The 24,585-nt window shown below is 50.1% G+C and overlaps 11 protein-coding genes across 11 annotated transcripts; 6 read left to right on the top strand and 5 right to left on the bottom strand.

Annotated features, from left to right (window-relative positions):
- Positions 1-196: 196 nt before the first annotated feature.
- On the top strand, positions 197-1,185 carry ASPGLDRAFT_123376 (RTA1 domain-containing protein; the record flags this gene model as incomplete). Its single annotated transcript, XM_022540394.1, has 3 exons — positions 197-383; positions 435-527; positions 587-1,185. 3 exons carry the CDS (start codon positions 197-199, stop codon positions 1,183-1,185), a joined length of 879 nt encoding a protein of 292 aa, XP_022402336.1.
- A 299-nt stretch (positions 1,186-1,484) lies between these two features.
- On the bottom strand, positions 1,485-2,594 carry ASPGLDRAFT_123629 (uncharacterized protein; the record flags this gene model as incomplete). The annotated part of the gene is made up of 2 exons (XM_022540418.1): positions 1,485-2,221; positions 2,312-2,594. The coding sequence occupies 2 exons, from the start codon at positions 2,592-2,594 to the stop codon at positions 1,485-1,487; spliced, it is 1,020 nt and encodes a 339-aa protein (XP_022402335.1).
- A 243-nt stretch (positions 2,595-2,837) lies between these two features.
- ASPGLDRAFT_45632 (ATP-binding protein) lies at positions 2,838-5,108 on the bottom strand. The gene is made up of 5 exons (XM_022546293.1): positions 4,570-5,108; positions 4,155-4,520; positions 3,850-4,091; positions 3,480-3,798; positions 2,838-3,412 (listed from the first exon to the last, which is right to left on the bottom strand). The coding sequence occupies exons 1-5, from the start codon at positions 4,815-4,817 to the stop codon at positions 2,944-2,946; spliced, it is 1,644 nt and encodes a 547-aa protein (XP_022402334.1). The 5' UTR covers positions 4,818-5,108; the 3' UTR covers positions 2,838-2,943.
- Positions 5,109-6,215: 1,107 nt separating this feature from the next.
- ASPGLDRAFT_34411 (translation initiation factor 3 subunit CLU1) lies at positions 6,216-10,115 on the top strand (the record flags this gene model as incomplete). The annotated part of the gene is made up of 2 exons (XM_022544429.1): positions 6,216-6,417; positions 6,478-10,115. 2 exons carry the CDS (start codon positions 6,216-6,218, stop codon positions 10,113-10,115), a joined length of 3,840 nt encoding a protein of 1,279 aa, XP_022402333.1.
- An 863-nt stretch (positions 10,116-10,978) lies between these two features.
- ASPGLDRAFT_45630 (uncharacterized protein) lies at positions 10,979-13,885 on the top strand. Its single transcript, XM_022546292.1, has one exon. The coding sequence runs from the start codon at positions 10,983-10,985 to the stop codon at positions 13,824-13,826; it is 2,844 nt and encodes a 947-aa protein (XP_022402332.1). The 5' UTR covers positions 10,979-10,982; the 3' UTR covers positions 13,827-13,885.
- On the bottom strand, positions 13,797-14,119 carry ASPGLDRAFT_45629 (uncharacterized protein). The gene is made up of 2 exons (XM_022546291.1): positions 13,858-14,119; positions 13,797-13,834 (listed from the first exon to the last, which is right to left on the bottom strand). The coding sequence occupies exons 1-2, from the start codon at positions 14,002-14,004 to the stop codon at positions 13,823-13,825; spliced, it is 159 nt and encodes a 52-aa protein (XP_022402331.1). The 5' UTR covers positions 14,005-14,119; the 3' UTR covers positions 13,797-13,822.
- A 395-nt stretch (positions 14,120-14,514) lies between these two features.
- ASPGLDRAFT_45627 (ferric reductase family protein) lies at positions 14,515-16,862 on the top strand. The gene is made up of 2 exons (XM_022546290.1): positions 14,515-15,720; positions 15,779-16,862. The coding sequence occupies exons 1-2, from the start codon at positions 14,857-14,859 to the stop codon at positions 16,652-16,654; spliced, it is 1,740 nt and encodes a 579-aa protein (XP_022402330.1). The 5' UTR covers positions 14,515-14,856; the 3' UTR covers positions 16,655-16,862.
- ASPGLDRAFT_65598 (DUF3632 domain-containing protein) lies at positions 16,856-18,058 on the top strand (the record flags this gene model as incomplete). The annotated part of the gene is made up of 3 exons (XM_022548915.1): positions 16,856-16,871; positions 17,206-17,429; positions 17,627-18,058. The coding sequence occupies 3 exons, from the start codon at positions 16,856-16,858 to the stop codon at positions 18,056-18,058; spliced, it is 672 nt and encodes a 223-aa protein (XP_022402329.1).
- Positions 18,059-18,393: 335 nt separating this feature from the next.
- On the top strand, positions 18,394-19,193 carry ASPGLDRAFT_24643 (glutathione S-transferase family protein; the record flags this gene model as incomplete). Its single annotated transcript, XM_022543406.1, has 2 exons — positions 18,394-18,473; positions 18,524-19,193. The coding sequence occupies 2 exons, from the start codon at positions 18,394-18,396 to the stop codon at positions 19,191-19,193; spliced, it is 750 nt and encodes a 249-aa protein (XP_022402328.1).
- Positions 19,194-19,646: 453 nt separating this feature from the next.
- ASPGLDRAFT_168951 (uncharacterized protein) lies at positions 19,647-21,050 on the bottom strand (the record flags this gene model as incomplete). The annotated part of the gene is made up of 5 exons (XM_022542679.1): positions 19,647-19,957; positions 20,020-20,188; positions 20,269-20,387; positions 20,440-20,628; positions 20,696-21,050. 5 exons carry the CDS (start codon positions 21,048-21,050, stop codon positions 19,752-19,754), a joined length of 1,038 nt encoding a protein of 345 aa, XP_022402327.1. The 3' UTR covers positions 19,647-19,751.
- Positions 21,051-21,053: 3 nt separating this feature from the next.
- On the bottom strand, positions 21,054-21,381 carry ASPGLDRAFT_45622 (uncharacterized protein). The gene has a single exon (XM_022546289.1). The coding sequence runs from the start codon at positions 21,334-21,336 to the stop codon at positions 21,085-21,087; it is 252 nt and encodes an 83-aa protein (XP_022402326.1). The 5' UTR covers positions 21,337-21,381; the 3' UTR covers positions 21,054-21,084.
- Between the last annotated feature and the right edge of the window lie 3,204 nt (positions 21,382-24,585).

Raw genomic sequence — 24,585 nt, 5'->3', positions numbered from 1 at the left:
TTTCTTTGTTTTATTGACAACTAAGCCCTGCTGGGTGACTTGTGACTGTTTTTAGTGGCTGCCTTGTGGAGGTCTATGTCCCGAGCGTTATAATAGCCGTCCAGCCTCGCCTCTTTTCTACTCTTTTGTATACTACTACAGACTACTGAATAGCAGCACAATGTCCGACCAAGCCCTAACGCCGCAGCAGCAAATGATGCAGCAGCTCCGGACTGGCTGCCATGGCTATATCGACGGATTCAACACGTCCTATGGATACATGCCGTCCCTGGCGGCGGGTATCGTGTTCCTGGTGCTCTTCGGTCTTTCGATGATTGCGCATACGGTGCAGTGCGTATGGAGGAGAACCTGGTGGACGATGGTGTTTACCGTGGGGTGCATGAGTACGTTTACCCTTCTCTTGTGTCTGTCAAGAGTCATGCTAATGAGTACAGCGGAGGTCATCGGCTGGGCCGGCCGCACATGGTCAAACCAATGCCCCTACAACTCCGACGCATTCCTAATGCAAATCTCAACCCTGATTATCGGTTAGCACATCCCATCCCGAACATAGCAACACAACAATCACAAAACTAACAAAATCTAGCACCCACCTTCTTCACAGCCGGCATCTACGTCCTCCTCGGCTCCTTCATCAAACTCCTCGGCCGCGAGTCTTCCGTCCTCTCCCCCAGCCTGTACCTCTGGATCTTCTGCACCTGCGACGTCATCTCGCTCGTCGTACAAGCCATCGGTGGCGGCATGGCCTCCGCCGAAGCAGACAAGATCGACGGCAACACAGACCCGGGAACCTACACAATGGTCGCGGGGATCGTGTTTCAGCTCTTCTCGATAACGGTGTTTGTGGTCTGCGCTGCGGATTTTGTGCGGAGGACGATTAGAAAGAGGCTTTTGCAGAGGGTTAGGGGATCGATTGTGCCGCTTTTTGCGGCGATGGTTTTTAGTGTGTTGTGTGTTTATGTGAGGAGTATTTATCGGACGATTGAGCTGGCGCAGGGGTGGGATGGGTATTTGATTACGACGCAGAGGTATTTTATTGCGTTGGATGGGGCGATGATGGTTGCTGCGGTTGCGGTGTTTAATGTTTTTCATCCCGGGTGGTTGTTGCCCAAGGTCACGGATGGGAGTGGTTCGCAGAGAAAGATTCGTTCTGAGGATTGGGGTGAGGGAATTGAGATGCGGTGATTTCTTTTGTTATTTATGACTGTCATGTTGTTTCTTGTCTTATACCAGTGGTCGTTTCAGCAGTACATGTATAGAATAATAGAAGGATGTCGATTCAGTTCATTCAGTCTGTAAATGTTCTGTTGACAGTAATAGTACATTGACCTCCTAAGCATCATGCGAATGGCACCTATGAACGTCAAACTAATAAAACAGCATGCAAGAAATAAGCGATACCAACTCAGCTTCAGAAACGACGAAGAGGCCCCCGGAAGTTTTTTGTGGAAAAAGGAAAAGAAAGGTTTCATGTGAACACCAGCCTATACACCATCAACAGCTTCAATCCACCCAAACGTCAACCCCACAGCCAAAGTCGCAACGGCCCAGACGGCTCCCCAAGCAGTCGCGCCCTCGACACTGGCACCCTTAATCGTCCCCACGAGCTGAACGATCGTGCTCGCAACAATGAGAGTCGCTGAAGTGATCATCCGCTGGATAAGCACACGCGCCTTGGCGGGCAATGCTCCCCACGTCTTGCGATACAGCGCACAAGCAAGGTACTCTCCCTGTTGAGATCGCGATTTCTCGGAACCAGAGTCAGAGACACTCGGTACACCGGCTGAGCTCACAAAAAGGAAGTCCTTTGCTGCCCAACCAGCGGGGAGGAGGCTGAAGAATAGCACTGGAAGACCGGCAGGACCGGCATGTGTCAAGCTGATGTCCGGAATGTTTTCGAAGTGCAACACGAGTTGGGCCGGGAGCCAGGTCGCGTAGCTGATGTACAGCGCAACGGTGAAAATGGAAGTCGCGGCAATTGTGGTGTAGATAGCCGTAGGACGGTCTTGGAGAATGTTGCGGTTGGACACTGCGCTGGATGGGGCGCGTGCGAGATCGTGAACAGAGGCTGAAGGGCGGAAGAAGACGAAGGGAATGGTATTTGAAAATAGAGTGATAGCATAAGCGACTAGAATGGTCGTAGGACGAATCTTGTAGAAGGAGGAAAGGAGGGTGTAAGTGGGGAGGTGGGTAAGGAAAATGAAAGACAGCACGTCGCGTCCTGTAATTACCAATCAGCTTTTTTTTTTTTTTTTTTTTCTTATCATAGGAGCCAACTTGTTTATTCCGAGCTGAAAAGAAAGGGACATACCATCATATCCAAGTATCCAAGCTAAACCAACCTCAACAGCCCTCCACGCCAACAAACCACCAATTTCCCACGGCGAGTCCAGGGGCTTGCTCACAGCCCGGAGCTCGTCCAGGTGAATTCCAGACGTAAGAAGAAAGAGCCCAGAGCTGAGAGCCAAGCTACTCAACACCACCAAAATAAACCGAACCGGCGAAGAAATTCGTGATTTCCTAGTCTGCAACTCCTGCGTGGGTCGTGTGCCCCCTGCCGAGGTAGATTTGGTGTTTTTCTTGTGAGACGGCATGTTGTTGAAGACTAGTATGAACCTCACAGGTCTGTGGTCTTGGTTAAGAAAAAATTGGACATTCAGGAGGAAAGAAAAGAACGAGTTGAAAAGTGGAAAGTGGGAGAATAACAGGGCAGAGCTGGAGCTGTTGGGCGGAAAACGTCAGAAAGCTGCATGCGGGCGGTGAGCATGTGGTGATGATGTCACGCTAGTGTATTTAGCATCGAAAACATACACATGGCTACTCAAACCCTAAACAAGTTCCAAGAAACAAAAAACATTCAATTGGTATACAAAACAAGTGTCAATATGTACATGAATAAATGTAAGCAAGAAAAAAACCGGTCTATCAGCAAGTACTGTACATCTAGTCGGAATCATCCTCGTCCTTTTCCCGCTCCATAACGGAGAACTCAACTGTGCCATTTCCACGGCCCTTGTGGTCCAGCATGGCAATCTTGTACTTGCCCTGGTCCCAGAGGTCTTTGATGGTGAGTTCACGAGTCCGTCCCAGGCTCTCGATGTCACCAATACGGTCCAAGGTTCCCTCAAGATGCTTGTCGAAATTGTCCCAAGAGCAGATTTCACGAATCGCATGCTGCATGGGCACGGAGTCGGCGCGGACCATGGCGCGAGAATCAATGTGGAAGAGGTTATCATGGTCGTAGCTTTGAATGAAGTCGGCTCGTGTCATAATCTCCCGAGCCTCATGCAGTGGGATCTCTGGGAGAATATGGCCGATTTGAGCGTCATATCTCTTGTCCATCTCCTTTTCCTTGTCCACAAGTGCTTTGGCAAGGACCATGGCAGCAGAAGCGTGCTTTTGCTCATCCATACTGCGCAGTAAATGGTCAGTCTCTAGCTCTGCTCCGGGCGTGGACATATAGATCCGAGGGAACTTACACATCGTCATCCATTTCCATTCCGAGAATCCAGCACTTGTTGAGGAACCATGATTTTTCAGCTTCGCAAATGTTGTTGCAAAGCTTCGTCATGTCTTCGGCTTTGGCAACTCTGTTCAAGTAAGACAATCGACCGCCCACCTTGTCGTAGATGGCCTCGAGGTTTTCATAAGGCAAATCCTGGCCAAAATATTGTCTGCGGTAATTCCTCAAAGCTGCCATCGCCTTATCTTTGGGTAGGTCAGAGACAGGGATGACCTCCATCCGTGCCGCGTAACGCTTCAAGCGTTCATACACCCAGTAATCGTCGCTATTGAACACTATTTGCCATGTCAGAAACTCACATTCAACCAGCGATGTTAGGCATTTACCTGTCGTAACTAATCCACTGGCAGCCCACTGTTCTGCCCGTTGTTGAATCATCTCAAGAAGATCTTGACCATCATGGTCGTCTCTGACTAGGTGAGTGGAATTCATGACGAGGACAAGTGGCGATTTCCCTGCACGGCGTCTGCTTAAAGAGACTTTCTCTAATTTATTCAGGGCGCGCTCAATATCGAGCAAAGGCGTGGTATCGCGTGGTCCCCGAATGCTGAACAAACTGCCAATATAACTGCAAGTTCCGGTCAGTCTCTGATTCTGTTGGCAACGAACCTATAAGTCAGGGAAATCGTACTCCTCGTGATATTCAAAGTCCAATGCTTTTCCCAGTCTGACCCGGAAGATCTCCAGGTCACCGTGAGCCTCAAATATGGCGACACCATCTCCGTTGATCTTGCGCATAGACTCGAGGATCATAGACGTCTTTCCGGTTCCCTTCTCGCCGATGATCAGATAATAGTGACCCCCGGCCTGACCGGTGATGATCTTGTCCATTTTTGTTTGCTCATCACGGACAACCCAGTGCTCTTCGTGGTTATATTGATGCTTTCCGTACTCCACACCAGCAACCTCGAGAGCCGGATCACCCGGTTGAAAAGCATTGTCGATCTTTTCCAAGACCAGATGTTTGTAGTATCTATGATATGAATATCCAGCTGCACTATTATCCGGTCAGTTTATGCATCTCGTGTCTAATTTTTGGTGCATACCCTAATATTGCAATAGAAGCGGCGGCGGTAGCGGCAGCTTCAAACATCTTCCAGAGGGTTTGTTTGAACCCGAATTCGGGATGTCCGCCCTCCGCACTAAAGTCCCCAACATCCTGCGGAGGACTTGGCTGAGGTGGTTGGGCCTGGGTTTGTAGACGTCTGAAGAGATGGGCAGATGGACTGGTTCTATTCACCCTGAGCGGCCTGGAGAGTCCATAGATGGGTCGTTGAAGGTTGCGGGTCAACATTCTTCATACGCCCATTAAATTTTTAAATGTCGCAAATGACGGTGTACTGATTCAAGATCGAATCTCAGAGACAAGGAAATGTGAAAAAAGGAGCGAGAAGTATGAAAGAATCAAGCGGTGACACGTTTTCCCAGCGATCTCACTGCCCAAAACACGTGGAACGAAAGAAAACCCGCGTGGGATGAATAAAATAAAATAAAAACAGTAAAGAAAGTAAGGAATAACAGGATAGGAATTGAGAACAGGTCCAGCGACGTCGAAGAGATGGGAGAATTGAACTGAAGCCCCGTGTTGGCGCCACATATCTCCCCGGAGAAGCAAACCGTGTGGCTTGCCCACACCGCCTCACCGGTGCTCGGACATGGCTCTTCATGGTGTACAAGTACTCCGTATGTGGTTGTATCCCACGCTGCATGTACTACGGTCACTACTGTATGCAATGCTTCGATTTCGTACTTAATATATCGTCAAGATCGGAGATCTGACATTGCTGACTCCACAGCAACCCTGGCGCCTATCTGTCGGCTGCATGGAATCCCTGCGGAAAATATATTTCAACGGCATCGGTGATCTTCGGCAGCTTGGCTAGAGCCCCGCGGCTAGCTAGGTTCTCAGTATTTTCCCACATACAGTACTAGTAGTTATGCCGTTGGGTATAAGCTGTTCCCACAAATATGATGTGGCCGGCATACGTTGGGCATTGAGGGGTCTATATCAATACAGTAATGACAGGTTCGGACCAACGCTATTTCTCCGGCAAGCAATATCATCCACTCTGTAGCTAGTCATTAGTGGGTATGGGTATTTCAACCATACTCCGTAGCTATCTGAGAACAGCCAAGTCATTGTGTTTTTCTGTTGAGTGCACGTACCACATATCATCTCACATCCGATACAGTATGCTTCGAGCAGTGCCCTAGAAGTAAGACTACACTGTGAATAGCCATGCCAATTTTAGCTGTATGAAGTAGAGAGAAATTGTAGAGTACCTTTTGTATCGCACTCTGCCTTGTAATAATATACAAGTAGTGAAATGACTGCCACGTCACGTGTCTCCCCCTCTGGCCCGAGCTGTTCCGAGGGACTGCCGCAAATCCGAAATTTTCGCTCCGCTCCGGACGAGGCAGAGTTGAGTGTGTGCCAATTATTCTCCAGCTTCCTCTTTTCCTCTTTCCTCACCTATTCTTACTACATACTCTTCTACCTATCACCATCTCTATATCCATTACTTGTCTGGGGTACGGGGTTGGGTTTCTTTCTGTTTAAACAATTGCCCTTATATCCTTGTACCATATTTTCTTTTTTTCAATTGTTCTTTTTTTCTTCTGATTCACACGTTCCTTTCCTTTTCCTAGCTTAGACCCGCTGTCGTGAGACAGCTCTCTTTTTGTGAATACAATGGCCCAGACCAATGGCGACTTGGAGCACTCGAAAGGTACGGATTGTCTGATCCTCGAACTTCCCTCAATTGAACCCGGAGCGTATCAGATGGAGGGACAGATAGGGAAGGAAGACGAACTGACGAAAATAGAGGCTCCTCCCGCTCAGCCTGAGCAGGCCACCAATGGAGAACAACCAGAGGGAGAGCAGGAAGACGGTGGTATGTACTCATTTCCCCCAGTCGTTTTGTGCGGGGACTGACCGAATTGCGCTTCTCCAGGTCTTTTCCAGATCATCGTGAAGCTTCCTCATGACCCTTACAAGATCCAGGTCATGGTCTCGAGTCAAGAGCAGGTTCAGGATGTCCGTCAATCGATCATTGAGCTGCCGGGTACCTTCCAGTACACTTGCTTCCACCTCGAATTCAATGGCAAGCGCATCAACGATTTCGTCGAACTGTCCGAGGTGCCGGATCTGAAGGCGGACTCGGAGATTGTCTTGGTGGAAGACCCATACACTGAGAAAGAGGCTCGGATGCACATTGTGAGGACGCGGGAATTGCTTGGAGCCGCGGGCGATCGCATCGACAACATCCAGGGTGTCAGCGCCGGTCTGTCCTTGCACGACTCCATCTCCGAGGCAGCCGTCGCTGCTGCGGAGAAGGAACACTCTTTGTTCAAGTATGACATTGCGGGCCCCTCGTCTCTGAAGACCATTCTTCCCAGAGAAGAGGCTCCTCTTCCCAAGACTATCAAGTCCATTTCGCTATCCACATGGAACCCTCCTCCTTACCACCTCCGTCAGAAGGGCCACTTGCTCTACCTCCAGCTTACCACCAACGAGGGTGAACAGTTCCAGATTACCTCGCACGTCTCTGGTTTCTACGTGAACAAGTGCTCGAACGCCAAGTTCGACCCGTTGCCCAAGACCACCCCCAAGAAGGGTAGCGCCCATTCTCTGATTACCCTGATCTCTCAGTTGTCACCCTCGTTCGAATCCGCCTTCCAGGAGCTGCAGGAGGCCAACAACAAGAAGGATCTCTTGACCACTTTCCCCTTCCAGAATGCCATCCCTAACAACCCATGGCTTGTTACTTCCCCGTCCGCCAACGCGAATGCCCACCAGCCCGATATTACCCGCTCCCAGGAGAACTATCTCATTGCTGGCGTGGACAATGCCGAAACCCTGCGTGACTGGAACGAGGAGTTCCAGACCACCCGGGAGCTTCCCCGCGATACCGTCCAGGATCGCGTCTTCAGAGAGCGTCTGACCTCGAAATTGTTCGCGGACTACAACGAGGCCGCGGCCCGAGGTGCTGTCTTGGTTGCCCGGGGTGAAGTGCCACCATTGAACCCTACTGAGGACCGGGACGCTCAGATCTTCGTGTACAACAACATCTTCTACTCCTTCGGTGCTGATGGTGTCGGTACCTTCACCTCTGAGGGCGGCGATGAAGCCGCCCGCGTGGCTGTTGGCAAGGACGTTCTGGGTATCAAGGCTGTGAACCAGCTCGACATTAACGGCTTGTTCACCCCGGGAACCGTGGTCGTTGACTACATGGGCAAGCGTATTGTCGGCCAGAGCATTGTTCCTGGTATCTTCAAGCAGCGGGAGCCTGGTGAGCACCAGATCGACTACGGTGGTGTGGAAGGCAAGGACGTCGTCGCGACGCACCCCGATTTCAAGCCCGTCTTCGAGAAGCTATCCAAGGCCCTCCGTATCAAGCAGCACGCCGTTTGGGACAAGGAGAACGCCCGTCACGACCTCGAAGGCAGTGTCGAGACCAAGGGTCTCCTGGGTACTGATGGCAGGAAGTACGTGCTTGACCTGTACCGTGTGACTCCTCTCGACGTCTCGTGGCAGGAGGAAGAAGGCAACGATGCCTATCCTCATCAGATGTCCGTCTTGAGATTGGAGCTCGTTGAATCGTACTGGAGGCACAAGATGAGCCAGTACGTGAAGGCCGAGGTTGAGACCCGTCGCAAGGAGAAGGAAGCCGCCAAGGCCGAGAACTCCGAATCGAAGGAGCAGGAGGAGGGTGAGAAGACTGAAGAGCAGCCGGAGCAGGAGCGTGTTGATATCTCCGGATTCAACCTCGCCCTCAACCCCGACGTTTTCAGCGGCCAGGTTCCCCAGACCGCCGAAGAGAAGGAGCAGTGGGCCCAGGATGAGAAGGAGGTTCGCGAAACCTGCGACTTCTTGCGTACCAAGGTCATTCCCGAGCTTGTCCAGGATCTCCACGACGGAGATGTTGGCTTCCCCATGGACGGCCAGTCGGTTAGCCAGCTCTTGCACAAGCGCGGTATCAACATCCGCTACCTCGGCAAGGTCGCTCAACTGTCCAAGGATAAGGGATCTCGCCTGAACGCTCTTACCACTCTCGTGGTCCAGGAGATGATCACCCGTGCCTTCAAGCACATCGCAAACCGCTACCTCCGCAACGTGCCCGCTCCCTTCACCGGGTCTTGTGCTGCTCACCTGCTGAACTGCCTCCTTGGCGCCGACGTGAACGCCAGCCCCCGCGCCGACATTGACAAGTCGCTGCGGGAAATCTACCCCGAGGGTGACTTCTCGTTCGAGAAGCTTGACCCGGCTACTCTCCGGGCCGAGATCGAGCAGCAGGTGAAGATCCGCTACCGCTTCACCTTGGAGTCTGACTGGTTCAACTCCCTGAGACATCTCCAACTTCTCCGTGACATCTCTAACAGACTTGGTCTCCAATTGGGCGCTCGTGACTTTGCATTCAGCAAGTCTCAGTTGCCCGTGGTTCCCCAGGCCGTCAACGGTGCCAACGGTGCCAGTGAAGAGGCTAAGAGCAGCAGCAAGAAGAAGAAGAAGGGCGGTGACTCGGCTAACGCCGCAAACCGCCCCGCAGCGGACAACAAGCCCGCTGTCACGTTTGTGCCTGACGACATCGTCAACATCGTGCCCCTGGTTAAGGATGCTTCTCCCCGAAGCTCGCTCGCCGAGGAGGCCTTGGAGGCTGGACGTATCTCCCTCATGCAGAACCAGAAGCAATTGGGCCAGGAGCTCATTCTGGAGTCCTTGTCTTTGCACGAGCAGATCTACGGTATCCTGCACCCCGAGGTCGCCAAGCTCTACCACCAGCTGTCGATGCTGTACTACCAGACCGACGAGAAGGAGGCCGCTGTTGAGTTGGCCCGTAAGTCGGTCATTGTCACTGAGCGCACCCTAGGTGTTGATTCGCACGACACCATCTTGGCCTACCTCAACCTCTCCCTCTTTGAGCACGCCTCTGGCAACACCAAGACGGCTCTCGCCTACATCAGACACGCGATGGACCTGTGGAAGATCATCTACGGAGCAAGCCACCCCGACTCGATCACCACCATGAACAACGCTGCCGTGATGCTCCAGCACCTCAAGCAGTACTCTGACTCTCGCAAGTGGTTCGAGGCCTCTCTTTTGGTCTGCGAGGAGCTCTTCGGCAAGCAGTCCATCAACACCGCCACCATCCTGTTCCAGCTGGCCCAAGCCCTGGCTCTTGACCAGGACTCCAAGGGTGCCGTTGTCAAGATGCGTGAGGCCTACAACATCTTCCTCGGCCAGCTCGGCCCCAACGACCGCAACACCAAGGAGGCCGAGACCTGGTTGGAGCAGCTCACCCAGAACGCCGTCTCCATCGCCAAGCACGCCAAGGACATCCAGGCCCGTCGTCTGCGCCGTATCAACATGGCCTCTCGCGTGTCGTCTCTCGGCACCATGGTCCAGCCTCAGGTCGGTCAGTCTGCATCTCAAACGGCTGGTGTGGGCGGCTCCGGAATGGATGCTCGGAGCATCGATGAGCTGATGAAGTTCATTGAGGCTGGTGACGCCGGTGCTACCCGCAACAAGCAGAAAAAGCGTGCTGCGGCCAGCAACCCCAAGCTCCGCGGCTCGAAGAAGTCCTCTGAATAAGGAGTTTAAAAAAAAAAAAAAAAAGAAAATAACAAAACTCAAAAATACATTGACGGGAAAGATTTACGTTTGACGACGATTTGATGTTTTGACCTCCAAAAAGAATGACGATATAAAATCAGATACAGAAAAGCAACGCGACGAAAAAGAACATGGGTTTATTTTGCTTTTCACTTCGGTCTTTGTTTTGAAGCAGTATATTTCAGTGTCATGGCCCGGACAAGCAGGGCTTATGTATTGTAGACGACTCTCTACTCATCTTCATGTTTGGCGATTTTCTTTTCTTTTTTGTTTTTTTTTCATGACTTCTCTCAATGGTATCCATTGCAGTGCATAGCAGGTTGGGTGATTTCTGGTACTTAGGTATGCTCTATGTACTATATATGACAGTGATTCACTAGAAATGCATCTACGATCAATTTGTATTCAAAGTATCTCCCCTAGTACTCTGTGGTATTCTTGTATTCTTGTGCTCTTGAAGTATGTACTTGTAGTGGTGAAAGAGCGCCTTACCGCTTTAGTCCAGACCGCTTGCCCCAATGTTTACATCTCGCCTTGTTTTGCTCCGCGGATTCCTCTGCAACCTTCACTACTGCAGCATCTTATGGCGCATTTCCGCCAGTGTATCTGATTTCAATTGGCTTCTTTTTGTGTTTTTTGCTTGCATTTTAGCAATTACATTTTATTTTGCTTCAATATTTTGGTATATTTTGCAGACGTTGGCGTCTGTCTGCAGCATCAGCCTGGTCTTGTGATAAGCCGCTAAAGATGGGTCATTGGTGAACTGAGTGGCAGGTAGGATTTAAGATGCATTGAGATCATTCGCGAATATGGACTGATATATGGGAACCACCAGGTCAAGCGAACATGAGCGATATACGACCGACCGCGAAATGGGCAAATCGCATGCTCCGCCCCTTGACATCCATCTACCGCCGATTAGAAAAACATCAAGAAAACCTCCACACCGTCGCGAACTCGAGGATCCTCAAGGAACGGACAGAATACCTTCCCGCTAACACTGGTAATGGCTCTGGCTCTACCTCGCGCGGGTCATCGAAAGCCCCTACTACGACGGCAACGGATGCGGAACGAGACTCGGGTTCAGACGGCGAAGCGGACGACCCCGCCTGGGTCCCCGGAAAACCCGAAGGGCGGAAAATTCGACATAACTACTCGAGTCGGGGGAAGCGCGGTGCCAGTCGAGGCGGGAGGAGACGGAGTCGGATGTCGATTCGCAGCCCCGAGGTGCAGAGGACGTTACCTGGGGCGATTGAGATTGCGACGCCGTTGCTTGCTGGGAAACAAGCGAGGGGGGGGTTATTGGGGGAGACGTCTGCGCGCAGACGGTTGTTTCGGGATGTTTCGTCGATGACGGAGGATTTGGTTGTTGAGGATGCGCGTAAGACGACACGGCCTTATAGCGTCGCTGCTAGCTACGGGTATAGTGGGTCGTGGAGGGAGGCACTGGATCGATCTGGTGATCCGGGGCTGGGTGAGATTGCGCGTTTTTTGGATCGGTTATTTTTGACGTTTTTGCATAATACCAGGATACATGCTACTGCATCTTTATCGAAGCAGAAGAGTCGTGGGGCTCGGTCGTTGTTGTCGGTGACAGTGCGACAGCTGCCGGAGTTCATCGCCGATGAACAAATGGCCCAGGACGAAGCGGACGAGGATGGCGACGAGGATATGTGTGATGCATACTTTACAGAACTCGAAGCTCACTATGCGCCTAGTGGGAATGGCTGGAAACCGCTCCGTGAAGCCGTGCGCGCACAAGGCATTTACATGGTTTCGGAGATGCTACAAAAGGAGTGCATCACCAAGCATATCGCTTGCCGGTTGTTGGAGGAGTGCATGAGTAACCAGGAGCATGACGCTCTTGAATCATTACTGTCCAAGTTTCTATGTACTATGGACGAGATGTATGACTACCCGACAGGATTCGATTCTGTCATATCATCCAGTTCTCGCGAAGACCCGGTTCAGCTACTGGCTACCTATTGTTCACGATTCCCCGGACGTCGGTCTTTTGTTTATGAGGAGCTGGCAAAGCTTCTTGTCCGCAAAGTCGTGCCAGCTGAATGGATGGTAACTGCCCAGTGGAAAAAATACGTGGACGCCGCAATACGGTCAATATCTACAGAGGCAGATGATTCTGTAGCTGCGGCTCATCTGCTCGAGGCCGTTGTTCTTTCGGCCAGCGGCGTTTTCCCGGGTATGCATGAGATTAGTGTGGGATGCGAGGATCAGCTCTGTCCGGTTCCAGTCAAGGACGCCCTCAGCAACCTCACGGTAAGTTTGATCACCGCGCTGTGCGGGATGTACCTGGCGCGGTCCCGTTCTCCCACGCCCGGGATTGAGCCGGAAGGCGTTGGTATGAGGGTGAGGGCCATCGTGGGATCCCTCGCAGTCACGGTACAACATGAGATAGAAATCCGGTCTTCGCCAGAAGTCGAGTTCTCGGCATTCCATCCTCTGCGCCGAGGCTGCATCCTGCTTGGCGAGCGCTTACTTCAATGTGATGAGACCTCATATGACACCTTCACACCCAGCAGCCAAGAACCCCGCAACATAGATTCATTCCATGTCTCACTCTCATCTCAGTCGGATGTGATCAAAGAGCTGGCAGTCTTGGCTCGACAGGTCTTTCGCTGTTGTGAGCGCGTGCACGGAACTGATGATCAGCCAGGTACATCTCCAGAGGTACGTGCCAAGATCGAGCAGCTGGCTGAGTTTAGCGAGGAGCATGGACTCTCCACTTTCCTTGGCAAGGTAGCTGCGGAGACTGCGATGCAGCTTGCTGAGGCGACGGTGTATCCGGATGACCATGTATGGGCGGCGGAGATTCAGGAGCGGGTGGTTGCCAGGCAGCAGGAGCTATCGTATAGGACGAGGGTCTATGAATCAGAATCAGAAGACGACGATGACGGGCCTGGGCTGTATCGCTGGGAAGAGAGTATTGAGGAATGGGTTGCGAGGACACCCAAGTCCAAGAGCAAATCGGTTGATTTCGCGCAGATGTCGCCAGTGGAGACTGATCTGGACAGCCGACCCTCTTCCCCTGCATCCTCTGTCAGCGTATCTGCATCATCGCAGTCCGATGAAGGTCCTGCATCCAGCGTAACATCCGCATCCTCGCTACCAGTCAAGAGGACATTCCCCGGCCGAGGGGAGCCGTCGCGATCGCCTAAAAGACTCCGATCAACAACCTGGAGGTCGCGTGACGATCAGATGCAGCAAATACCAGCCATTCCCCCGACACCGGCCACCTCGGACGACGACAGCGATGATCGCTGGGAGGAATACGGTTATCGCCCACGCAGACGTGGCATGCTGAAAAACCGGACGCAGGAACGGCCCCTACGACGACGAATGAGTGTACCCGAAGGGCGACAATCCGTGGGATTGCAGCGGATGCTCGAGGTGGTTATTACACACAAACGACAAACAAGATCACCAAACATGGGGGGAAGGGGCACAAACAAGCCTCAAAAGGGTTCATCATATTCCACTAATCGACAATTACGATCTCGCCGACCAAGGCGAGCTTCGTCTAGCGGGAGTGAATGTGGTTCGTCGTCTGCTGGGACCACCGAGAATGCTTCGCCGGTGGGCACTACGATCATCCCACGGACACCGGCGATGATCCCGATGGTACCGTGGTCAGCGGGAGATGATAGTGATGATGAGCTTAGCTTTCTTTAGCTTTTTTTTTTTCTTTTTTTTTTTTTTTTTCTTTTTCTTTTTTTTTTTCTTTTTCTTTTTCTTTTTCTTTTTCTTTTTCTTTTCCTCCGATTGGAATACTGCATGGAGTTGGATGGGGTTGGGCATTGTTGGCATTGTACTCCGTATCTTGCATTTTTGATACGACAAAGATACCCATTCTTAGAATAGACTTTTTCAGGTAAACAGATTAATTCCTTTATTAGTGATTGATTGAATGTGTGGAATTGATTATGATAAAGTGTATTGTTTGTGCATTGAGGGGTTTCAGGTAGAGCGTGTGAGATAAAGGCATTGTCTTCAACCCAGAGATATCATATACCAGATATCCTGTCATACAGAATAAAGATCTTTGTGCGTATCTATACCCACCCTCCGTATTCTATACAGTATGCCCGAATAATAGCCATCGGAGAATAGAATTTCGGCCTGTGCGTATACAGAAGAACGTATTGAAGAATCTTTATCCAGGCTATTTTCTGCAGGTATAATTGGATGCAAGGACATGTTTCAGAGATACGGCGCCTAGCGGGTGGCCAAGTCCAGCGCCAAGTAGTTGAGAGTGTCCTATGAGAGCTGATCATCCCGTTCTACTGAACTTTTCTCCTGACTTTTTACCCGCCCCTAAAGAGGGAATTATTATTCACCTCAGCTGTCTTCCCCCCACTCTCTTCTTCTGACTCTCTTACACACTCTCTTACACCCTCTCTTTTATACACCCACACTCTACTCTCTCTTAACTACTCTCTCTTAACTACTCTCTCTTAACGACTCTCCCTCCTACAAAAGCTCTTTGACAGAGCTGATCCTTCTTTTTGTTTTTGTCTATCAATGGTATTCTCCTGAGGAGATCCCCGACTATTGCATGAGACCTGTCTATTTACTGTCTCGCATTCTTTAAGACTCCCAAGTCAATCCCTTTCTCCTTCGTTGACTACTCCCTGGCAGAGCTGGTCTCGCCTCTACTTGAATCTCCAATTCAATCGTTCAATCGTTATACCTCTATACCAACATGGACATCACACCACGCAGCTCAGGCAACTCCTGGGCCTTCCATGAAGCCCTCAACGATGACCTCGCTCGCATCACTGTCCTTGTCCTCGGTCTTGTGGCCGCCTTCGTCTACATCTGGCAACTCTCTCATAGCTTCTCTGCCCATCTCCGCCGTCTCGCCAGTTTCTCCAACGACCGCCAACGCTATTTTCTCTCGCCCCATAGCACCCTCTCCAAGATCAAAAACCACATCGTTTACGCGCCGCTCATCCGGGGGCGTCATAACCGTGAACTCCAGCTCTCGCGCGCTGTCAACTTTGGCACACTGCCGTCGCGGTTTCATATGTTCCTGATTGTCGGGATTGTGGTGATGAATGTCGCGGTTTGTGTGGTTACCGTTCCGTACGGTAGCGATGAGCATACCGTCTCCGGCATGGTGAGAAACCGGACTGGTACCATGGCCACTGTCAATCTCATGGCGCTGGTGCTGATGGCCGGTCGCAATAACCCGCTGATCACCTTGCTTCGCGTGCCGTTTGATACCTGGAACTTGTTACATCGGTGGCTGGGACGCATTGTTGTGCTTGAAGCTATTGCGCATACGTTCGCTTGGGCCATTCCGGAGGCGAACCAGGCCAGCTGGGATATGGTGGGGATGGTGTTTGGGATGAGTAACTTTATGCTGTGTGGCTTGGTGGCGGCCTGTGCCTTTACCGGACTCATGGTGCACTCTCCTTCGCCAATTCGTCATGCCTTTTATGAGACATTCCTTCATCTGCACATTGCCATGGCCGCTGTTGCCTTTGGTTTCTTGTGGATTCACTTGAAGGGCATGCCGGCGCAGAACTATCTTTTGGTTGCTATCGTTTTCTGGGCTTTGGAGGTAAGCACCCCCTAACAACATCATATTGATCAAATAGATACTGACAATGCTATCTCAGCGAGCTACACGTCTTGCCCGCATCGTCTACCGCAACTGCGGCCGCAAACTCACCACCGCAGTCGTCGAGGCCCTCCCCGGTGACGCCCTGCGCATCACCCTCAACCTCGCCCGCCCATGGACCTTCGAACCCGGTCAACACATCTACCTCTACATCCCCGCTGTCGGTTGGTGGACCGCCCACCCTTTCTCCGTCGCCTGGAGCGAATCCTCCGAAGTCATCACCGACGAAAAGGGCATCCCCATGACCCACCAAGACGCCCTCAGCACCCACCAAAAAACCTCCCTCTCCCTCCTCGTCCGCCGCCGCACCGGCTTCACCGACAAACTCTTCACCCGCGCCCAGAACGGCATGGACTCCCGCGTCACCCTCAAAGCCTTCGCCGAAGGCCCCTATGGCAGCATCCACTCCCTCGATTCCTACGGCACCGTCCTCCTCTTCGCCGGCGGTGTCGGCATCACCCACCACGTCCCCTTCATCCGCCACCTGGTCCAAGGCTACGCCGACGGCACCGTGGCCGCCCGCCGCGTAACCCTCGTCTGGATCATCCAGTCCCCCGAACACCTCGAGTGGATCCGGCCCTGGATGACAAGCATCCTGGCGATGGACCGCCGGCGCGAAGTCCTGCGCATCATGCTGTTCATCACCCGGCCGCGCAATACCAAGGAAATCCAGAGCCCCAGCGCCACGGTGCAGATGTTCCCTGGCCGGCCGAACGTGGACACACTGGTGGGCATGGAAGCGGAGAACCAGGTTGGTGCTATGGGAGTGCTGGTTTGTGGAAATGGGGGGTTGAGTGATGATGTGCGGAAGGTGTGTCGGAAGAGGCAGGATGGGTCGAATATTGATTATATTGAGGAGAGTTTTACTTGGTAGTGGCAGTGTATGGATGTGTTTGTTTTCCCTCGTTTAGTTAAAATTGTCCAATTGCAGCATCCGGGTTATGATTCATGATGAGCTTGTTTCTTGTGTCATGTTTTACATTCTGGCTAATAAGGTACATATCAGTATTAGTACATACCGCATTCTTTATTCAATTCTGCATTTCAGCTCATCACTCGATCTTCTCGCGCGAGAATGACGCCTATACTCCGTACATATCTCTGATACTTTGTCTGTTATAGGCAATTGAGCACTTCCAGAGTGATCAGTTCCCGTAACCCTGTATGTATACCCTAAACAACACACGGCCACGTGACATTCCTAGAAGAGACCCCGACTTCCCCCCCCCCCCCCCCTCCGAATCAGCCTTGCCTTAAGCCCTGTCTTCTATATAAGAGCATCCTATCGATTATTCCGCTATCTTGCGATAACTGTCTCAGTGAAACAACGCAACCATGGACAATGTCGAACTTCTCGAAGAAATCAAGAACTCCCAACAATTTTAAAATCCTCAAACGACCTCATCCACAACCCCGACGCAACAGTCGACAATGCCCTAGACCAAATTGTCGATCTGACACTGGCTGCCCATATGGCCCCTAATAAAGAGGAGTACTTCACACTCGGTAACGTCGATTACTATCTCTCCCTGGCCCTGATGGAGCACGTTCAAAATTTGGAGCCAAGCAAGCAGAAAAGGCTGGTTGAGTTTATCTGCGGACTTCAGAAGCGCACGGCGACGGACCCATCCACAGGCGAGCCACTTAGAGTACAGGGGGACATTCTCTAGACAGACCTGCCGTCTTTTGGGTATACTGAGTATGAAACATGGGACTCGCACGGGGGTGATTATACAGGTATATCTCAACATGCCTTCTTTCCACCTTTACTTTGGCCTAATGAAGAAGTGCAGATCCCTGCTCTCTCAACCTGCAAGGCGAGCCAAGACAGCGATAAATGAACGAGAACGCATTCGTCGCCCAATTCACCCAAGCCACCAATATAAGCTACGACCCCCCCCCCCCAGACCAAGGACCCAGCATCCACCGCCTAGACAGATCCCTCCGGGCAATCATAACACTACGGTCCGGCCTCGAAAACGACAAAGTCCCGATGGAGACGCTGTGCAAGACAGCTTCCATGGAGGTTGCGTGTGTGTGGTTCATGTATGCCGCGGACCGGTTGTGGGATAATGTCCGGTATGGGCGGACTTATTCGGGGGACTTGGTTATGAGGCCGGGTTGTAAGAGGTTCAAGAAGAGGAAGTGGAAGGGTTATGAACGGGGGAGATGGGATGCTTGGGTGGAGAGGTTGAAGGGTGCGAGGGCGGTTTGTGATGATGAGAGGATGAGGGGGGGGTTATTGGGGAGGCTTTGGGGTGTGTTGAGCGGGCGATGAGGAGATGATTGACTATGAATATGATGAATATAGTACTGCAATACCCGCGCAACTTAGGGCCGTATTGGATGGGACGAGACTTGGTGTACTTCCATTCAATGTTGTACCTGATACGTACGATGTTTAATCTGTTTTGGATACAAGCAATGATTGTTCACGAGCATGCTTGTATGCTGCTTTATTGTAACTAGTTATTTTTAAAACAGCTTAGAAATCAATAGCGGGGTTGTACGATGGCATCATATATAACGTCTCCGTCCCCAACTTACACTTCAATTAACTGATTAACTGATTCATTCTGAGGGAAAAAAAAAAAAAAAAAAAAACTACTCAAAATGAGCCAACCCGACATCACCCTCTACACCGCGCAGACTCCCAATGGAATCAAAATCTCCATTGCGCTCGAGGAGCTGGGGTACGCCATCCCCTACTCATAACATCTACACGATATACTAACCCGTATAGCCTCCCCTACAAAGTCCAAAAAATCGACATCAGCAAAAACACCCAAAAAGAACCCTGGTTCCTCGCCATAAACCCCAACGGCCGCATCCCCGCCCTAACAGACACCCTCAACAACCAACCCATCCACCTCTTCGAATCCGGCAGCATCCTGCAATACCTCGTCGAGCAGTACGACAAAGACCACAAGATCTCCTACCCGCAGGGTACGCCAGAATACTACGCAGTTAATAATTGGCTCTTCTACCAGAACGCCGGCGTGGGGCCGATGCAGGGCCAGGCGAATCATTTCTCGCGCTATGCGCCGGAGCATATTCCCTACGGTGTTACGCGGTATGTTAATGAGACGAGGAGGTTGTATGGCGTGCTCGATCAGCATCTATCGACCTCGAAGTCGGGGTGGCTTGTTGGGGATCGTGTGACGATTGCGGATATTTCGCATTGGGGGTGGGTTGCGGCGGCTGGGTGGGCGGGGGTTGATATTGAGGAGTATCCGCATTTGAAGGCGTGGGAGGAGAGGATGGCTGCTAGGGAGGGTGTTGAGAAGGGGAGGCATGTGCCGGAGAAGCATACGATTAAGGACCTGTTGAAGAATAAGGAGGAGATGGAGAAGAAGGCGGAGGAGGCGAGGGCGTGGATTCAGGAGGGGATGAAGAAGGATGCGAAAGTCTAGATTATTAGTCCTGCCATATTCCAATTTGATTGCAATTCGTTCGAGCAGTTGTACCATGATAAATTGCGCCGTTGTAGAAATATAGTTAGTGATAGTTAACTAGTTAACGTATTTCACTACCGAACCGCCCAGCACCCCCCGAGCCGCCAACCCCAAAACCCCATAGTAAACGCGATATTTGCAACCTTATATCTCAACAACAGGGGATTGATTAATAGTATTCGATGTCACGGTTAGCGGGGCGCCAAAAACGGCGCTCATTGAACAGCCTGTCTGCCGCCCGCCACCGCCTGCCGTGGATGGTCATCCGCCTGCCCCTTGTGGTATGGCCCCTACCCTTTGGGGGATAGCGGCCCCCTCACGCCGCTTTTACACTGCTCCCCGAATAATAATATTATTCTATTGTATATATTTATCTTATAATAATTTATTTATAACATATTTAGATAATGGCGGCGTGACCTGTGTACACCAACCCAAGCATTCGGGTGTCCACCAGCAAATTAGTAATCCATGAATTGTCGTCCGTATCGATCAAAATACTTGTTTATGGTATCATCACAATCTTAGCCATTCATGTTGAAGCAACTCAGCGGCAGTTTTTCGATGTGTTGGATCGATTACAAGCATGCTTCGGAGAAAGTTGATAAAAATAGGAACTTCAACATCAGACATATCGCTGGGCTTCAGAAACGGTTTTGTTGTGCCGTTTACAAGCCTCTCAAGACTCGTAGGCTTTAAGTTCGGAATTCGGACGATAGTTCCTGAAATAGCATTAGAAATGGGGTAAATATGTAGTATATCTATGTGATCCGTAAGGGCTTACCATTTTCGTCAAAAAATTCTGCAGTGCAACTGCCCTTCTGGAGAAAATCAGGTGGGAAGGCACCGAGGATTTCAACAGTCCTTGCTAGGCGGTCGTCATCAACTGTCCACGAACCATTTTTTGATGCTTCTGCCGAAAAAAGGACTATCCCTTGGACAAGTTCCACTACCTAAACACGATTAAAATCCAACTCAAGGCGAAGCGTCTGGCCCAATTAGGTACACCCTAGTGTCAGTGCTTTGTACTCACAAGACATCCTAGACTCCAAATATCAACCGCAGTATCCCAAGGTGCGCCAATTGTAACTTCTGGAGCTCGCAGAGCAGGAGACTGAATAAAATCAGAAAGATGATTGCCTCTCCAGCAAGCTAAAGGGTATATCAGTTTGGTGCAAAGCAGAAAACCCTGTGTGCAACTTACCCACACCAAAGTCGATGATCCTGACGTGCGGTTCGTGTATTTCTGAGATGAGTGGTGTCCTGATTACTTCTCGAAGCGGGACAGCAATACCACCCTGATTAGTTGTCCGCGCAGGGACTTCTGATAGATATTGAGATATCGTCTCATCTGGACTTTCCAGTTCTAGGAGTATATTTGCTGGTTTCAGATCTGGGTGAATGCTTAGTTAGCTGCCATCAACAACTAGGTTATTTTTATCTATTAATTACGGACATACCAGTATGGATGATACCGCACTCTTGATGAAGGAAATCCAATCCAAGCAAAAGCTGCCGCGTGATTTCTTTAACTGCCTTGACAGGCAATTTCCCATCTTCAAACTTCGCGCTTTGGAAATCTAAATGATGGCCGAGGACATCGAATACAAAGCACACATGGTGTCCATTTGGGCCTTCATGTCTGAAATGATCGAGAAGGGGTAACACATGACAACAGCCGTCATGAGGACTTTTCCCAGAAACGTCAGATATTTTAGACAGAATTTCGCGCTCGAATATATCATGAGGACCACCATAACAATCGGCCCTCAAAATTTTCAGAGCCACGTACTTTCGTGCTCTTTTACTGTCCATAAGCCTTGGGTTAAACTGGCGCGAAAAATCAATCTTATCTAGTGTCTCTAGCTAACCAAACAGTAGAATACTGCCCATAGCCGAGTTTTCTCATCACAGTATACTGATCAGAATTGAAACTATCTCCCAGCGAAACACGGTGGAAACCCCCAGCTTGGTAGAAATCAGGTTCTTCTGTTACCTGACATGGATTCGGTTGCCGTGATGATTGCGAGAAAGGTCTAAGGATATTTGAAAATTTGAATCGGAACTTGGCTTCTGCTAATGTTCTATGAAAGTTGCTCATAATCTTGACGAAAGAAGTGTCCTTCAAGAACAGCAGGGAAATAAGGATGCCTCGGATTAGTCTAAGATAGTCTGGCACTCACCAGCATTATAAGGTTGTTCAGTGAAATGGGGATCGGGGGCCGGAGGTCCGGAGGAGTCGATTATCCGCGACTAGCGAGGTCGTATACGGAGAGATCCAGTTTTAACGAAGAGATTGATATATTCTCGTCTATATGCGTGTACACAAGTGCTTGAGTGCTTGTCTATCTAATGTGTGCTCACGCTGGCCTATATCATCAGACCGGCGGAACTAATTGGTCCGACATTATTCCTTATTACTCCCCTTCGTTCAATACCGCGCAAAATCAATCAATCAATCTGGCAATCTAGTTAAACGAGTGTAGCGGTGTTGGACGCGCATGATAGTAGTGTTGAAACTCTTCCTCTCGCTTAATTAAGCGAGCCCCAAGGTCTTGACTAATCGTCCTTGGCTGACATGGTTGGTAGCTTTCATCAAACCATCTGCAATCATCTCACCTGTGGGTAGATGCTCTAGACGCACTTCGCCGTTTGCCATGTGGTCTCAAATAGCATGATACTGAACCGCTATATGCTTCGTCTTCCAGGTGATTAATCGGATTGTCGGCAATCTTGATGGCTCCCTGATTATCCTCATATATGGTAGTCAGTGAATCGCGGTAGATGGCACCCTTCCCAATCGCGTATAAGAAGTGCCTAATCCAAATCGCTTGCTTGGCTGCCTCTGATACTGCCATATATTCAGCTTCTGTTGAGCTCTGAGCAGTAACCGACTGCTTTCTGCTCGTCCAGGCTATTGGCGTTCCATCAATCAGGAATATAAAACCGGTAGTCGACTGATTCTTTGCCGAATTCGCATATGCAGAATCTGCGTACGCGGTTAAACCCTTTTGAATGCTCCCCTTGGCACCAAAGGTTAGACCGAAGTCTATAGTGCCCTTGATATACCGAAGCACATGCTTGGCCGCTGCCAAATGGACCCCTCGTGGTTCCGTGAGATATTGAGATAGTTGATTGACTGCAAAGGCAATATCGAGCCGGGTGGCAATCACCAAGAATATCAATCGTCCAATCAATATCCGGAACAGTTTATGATCCTTTTGTCCTAAGCGTGGACTATCACCGTACGAATGTATCGGCATGCTTGGACTAATTGGCGAGCTAGCGGGTTTACAATCAGCCATGCCAAACTCTTCCAGAATCTGACAGGCGTAGGACTCCTGGTCTAGTCGAATAGACCCATCTTTCCTCCATGTGAATCGGATTCCCAATAGCTTCTTGACTAATCCTGAATCAGTCATCGGGTGGAACTCCTTGAGTTTCCGCTTCACCACATCAATATCTTTGGCACTCTTGCCAAATATCACTATGTTATCCACATACACAGCGATGATCAGACCCCTGTCATTGATGAAAACACTAGAGTCCGCGGTACCAATCATCTGAGCCGCGCATTGAAATCCCAGCGGTTCTCAAGCTAAGATACTTCTGCTGAGTGGTAGCCTTGTGGATAATTCACTCATTGTATTATAGTAAACGTATCGCTCGTGTTTTTGGCCAGTTTCAGCCTTGTCGCTAGGACATGCAATCAAAATGCCCAGACTATTCGTTCTAAGATCCATTGGCAACAGCTGGTTGGGTGAAGCGACTGGCTGGGTTTGGCGATACGCCAGCTGCACGCCAGTGTGATCACCATCTCTGGCTAGTGTATTTTGTCGACAGTTTAGGATGAGAAACGACAAAGTTGAAACACCATCAAAAGTACATTTGTTAAGTCACATCAAGGACTACGAGTCTGCGAGGGCGCAAGAGCCAGGGGGCTACCATTGTGGAGTTGTTTGATTGCCCTTGAGCGAATCAGTGAACCGTCTCTACGACATCATTTCAGCTGGCGGCAAGAGCAACATCCTCGCTTGCTCTCAGGGATGAGGAGTTCAGCAAACCTCTACTAGTCGCAGGCAACCAAAAAAAAAGCCGAACAACATAAAGGATCACACGTGAGGCAGTGCAAGCATACAAGTAGCTGATTGGGATTCACTTGCCGAACCCTAGGTTGTTTGCCAATCTTGAGACCTACTAATTGTGATATCCCAGGATAGCGCCATATCAGCTTATGTCGCTGGCCCAAATTAGACCAGAGCCAGGCGTAGTATGATTGTGAAGACGAGACAGTTGCTGCCAGTTTGCGGAATAGCGTTTTGGCAATGTACTTGGAGCGTCAGTCCTCCACATACAGTATGGCAGACATAATACCATAAAATTGCTGAACGCTTGCCCACTAAAAACGCGTTTAAATCAATAACCGACCCCGAAGACTAGACGGAGGAGTCAGTTAATTAGTCACGCGTTCCATTTGACTATTTAGCTGTGGTCGCCATTCCTTGCAGGAAATTTCGATCGAAATGACTGATATGAGCATGGAAGGCAGTGACGTGGTCTGAAAGAATAGTTGCTATGTAGGAATCCTACCAATGAAGTCTACTATCTTGATTCTATATTCAGTAATCTTTTTGGCACTAAGTGGGTTAAGTAGGTTCGTACTAGGTCGATTAAAATTGTGCCATACCCCTTTAGGAAAATCTCTTTGGCGCCAAAGCGATTCTACAAAACTGGAATAGTGTGTTTTCCTACCATCGACGCCGAATGGCCCACTCTGCGACCACCTAGTTTGCAACTCCATGGAATAACTCATAATTCTCTGTCGAATGGGCTCCAATAAGCTATTCCTTCTTTAGCCAGTATAATATTCTATCTACTTGTGTTCAGGACGTGGATTCATAGACTATATTTGGGGTAAAGTGCTGGCTTATTATGTCAAGGTCTTTCCTCTTATTAATTTCATGATTTTATGATGTAAGTGCTTAACTAGCTAATTCTAGATATTTTCTAACCTAGCATCCTGTGGATAATGGTAGTTCATCATTTACTTCATACTTGTGGTTACGTATCAGTGCTTAAGAAAGAAGAATATTGGAATAAGCCCACGAAATGAGCAACCATCATATGCCGAAATTAATATATGTTAGGACAATAAGGGCATAGATCAAGGTTTTAGTCCGATACTGTTGCTGCAATAACAAACAACCAACTACTTGGGCTTTTATCCACCAACAAGATCATCCTATATGCCTGTTGATGTCTACATCAAGCGACCAACCTTGCTCTTCCAAAATCCGCCTCTCATGGACTGAAAACTTGTCTTGCGGCGTAGAGGGCATTGCATACAGTA

The sequence above is a fragment of the Aspergillus glaucus genome (assembly GCF_001890805.1).
Source record: "Aspergillus glaucus CBS 516.65 unplaced genomic scaffold ASPGLscaffold_7, whole genome shotgun sequence".
NCBI lineage: Eukaryota > Fungi > Ascomycota > Eurotiomycetes > Eurotiales > Aspergillaceae > Aspergillus > Aspergillus glaucus.
This window is presented reverse-complemented; position numbering and strand designations above follow the sequence as displayed.

Bases quoted from the DNA above. Each gene is read 5' to 3' on its own strand.
- ASPGLDRAFT_45629 (XM_022546291.1), bottom strand. From the start codon at position 14,004: ATGGGTATCTTTGTCGTATCAAAAATGCAAGATACGGAGTACAATGCC.
- ASPGLDRAFT_45632 (XM_022546293.1), bottom strand. From the start codon at position 4,817: ATGTTGACCCGCAACCTTCAACGACCCATCTATGGACTCTCCAGGCCG. The intron at 4,092-4,154 runs GTACGATTTCCC...CGGAACTTGCAG, and splicing joins GACTTTGAATATCACGAGGA to TTATATTGGCAGTTTGTTCA. The intron at 3,799-3,849 runs GTAAATGCCTAA...CATGGCAAATAG, and splicing joins CAGTGGATTAGTTACGACAG to TGTTCAATAGCGACGATTAC.
- ASPGLDRAFT_45627 (XM_022546290.1), top strand. From the start codon at position 14,857: ATGGACATCACACCACGCAGCTCAGGCAACTCCTGGGCCTTCCATGAA. The intron at 15,721-15,778 runs GTAAGCACCCCC...ATGCTATCTCAG, and splicing joins TCGTTTTCTGGGCTTTGGAG to CGAGCTACACGTCTTGCCCG.
- ASPGLDRAFT_45630 (XM_022546292.1), top strand. From the start codon at position 10,983: ATGAGCGATATACGACCGACCGCGAAATGGGCAAATCGCATGCTCCGC.
- ASPGLDRAFT_45622 (XM_022546289.1), bottom strand. From the start codon at position 21,336: ATGAGCAACTTTCATAGAACATTAGCAGAAGCCAAGTTCCGATTCAAA.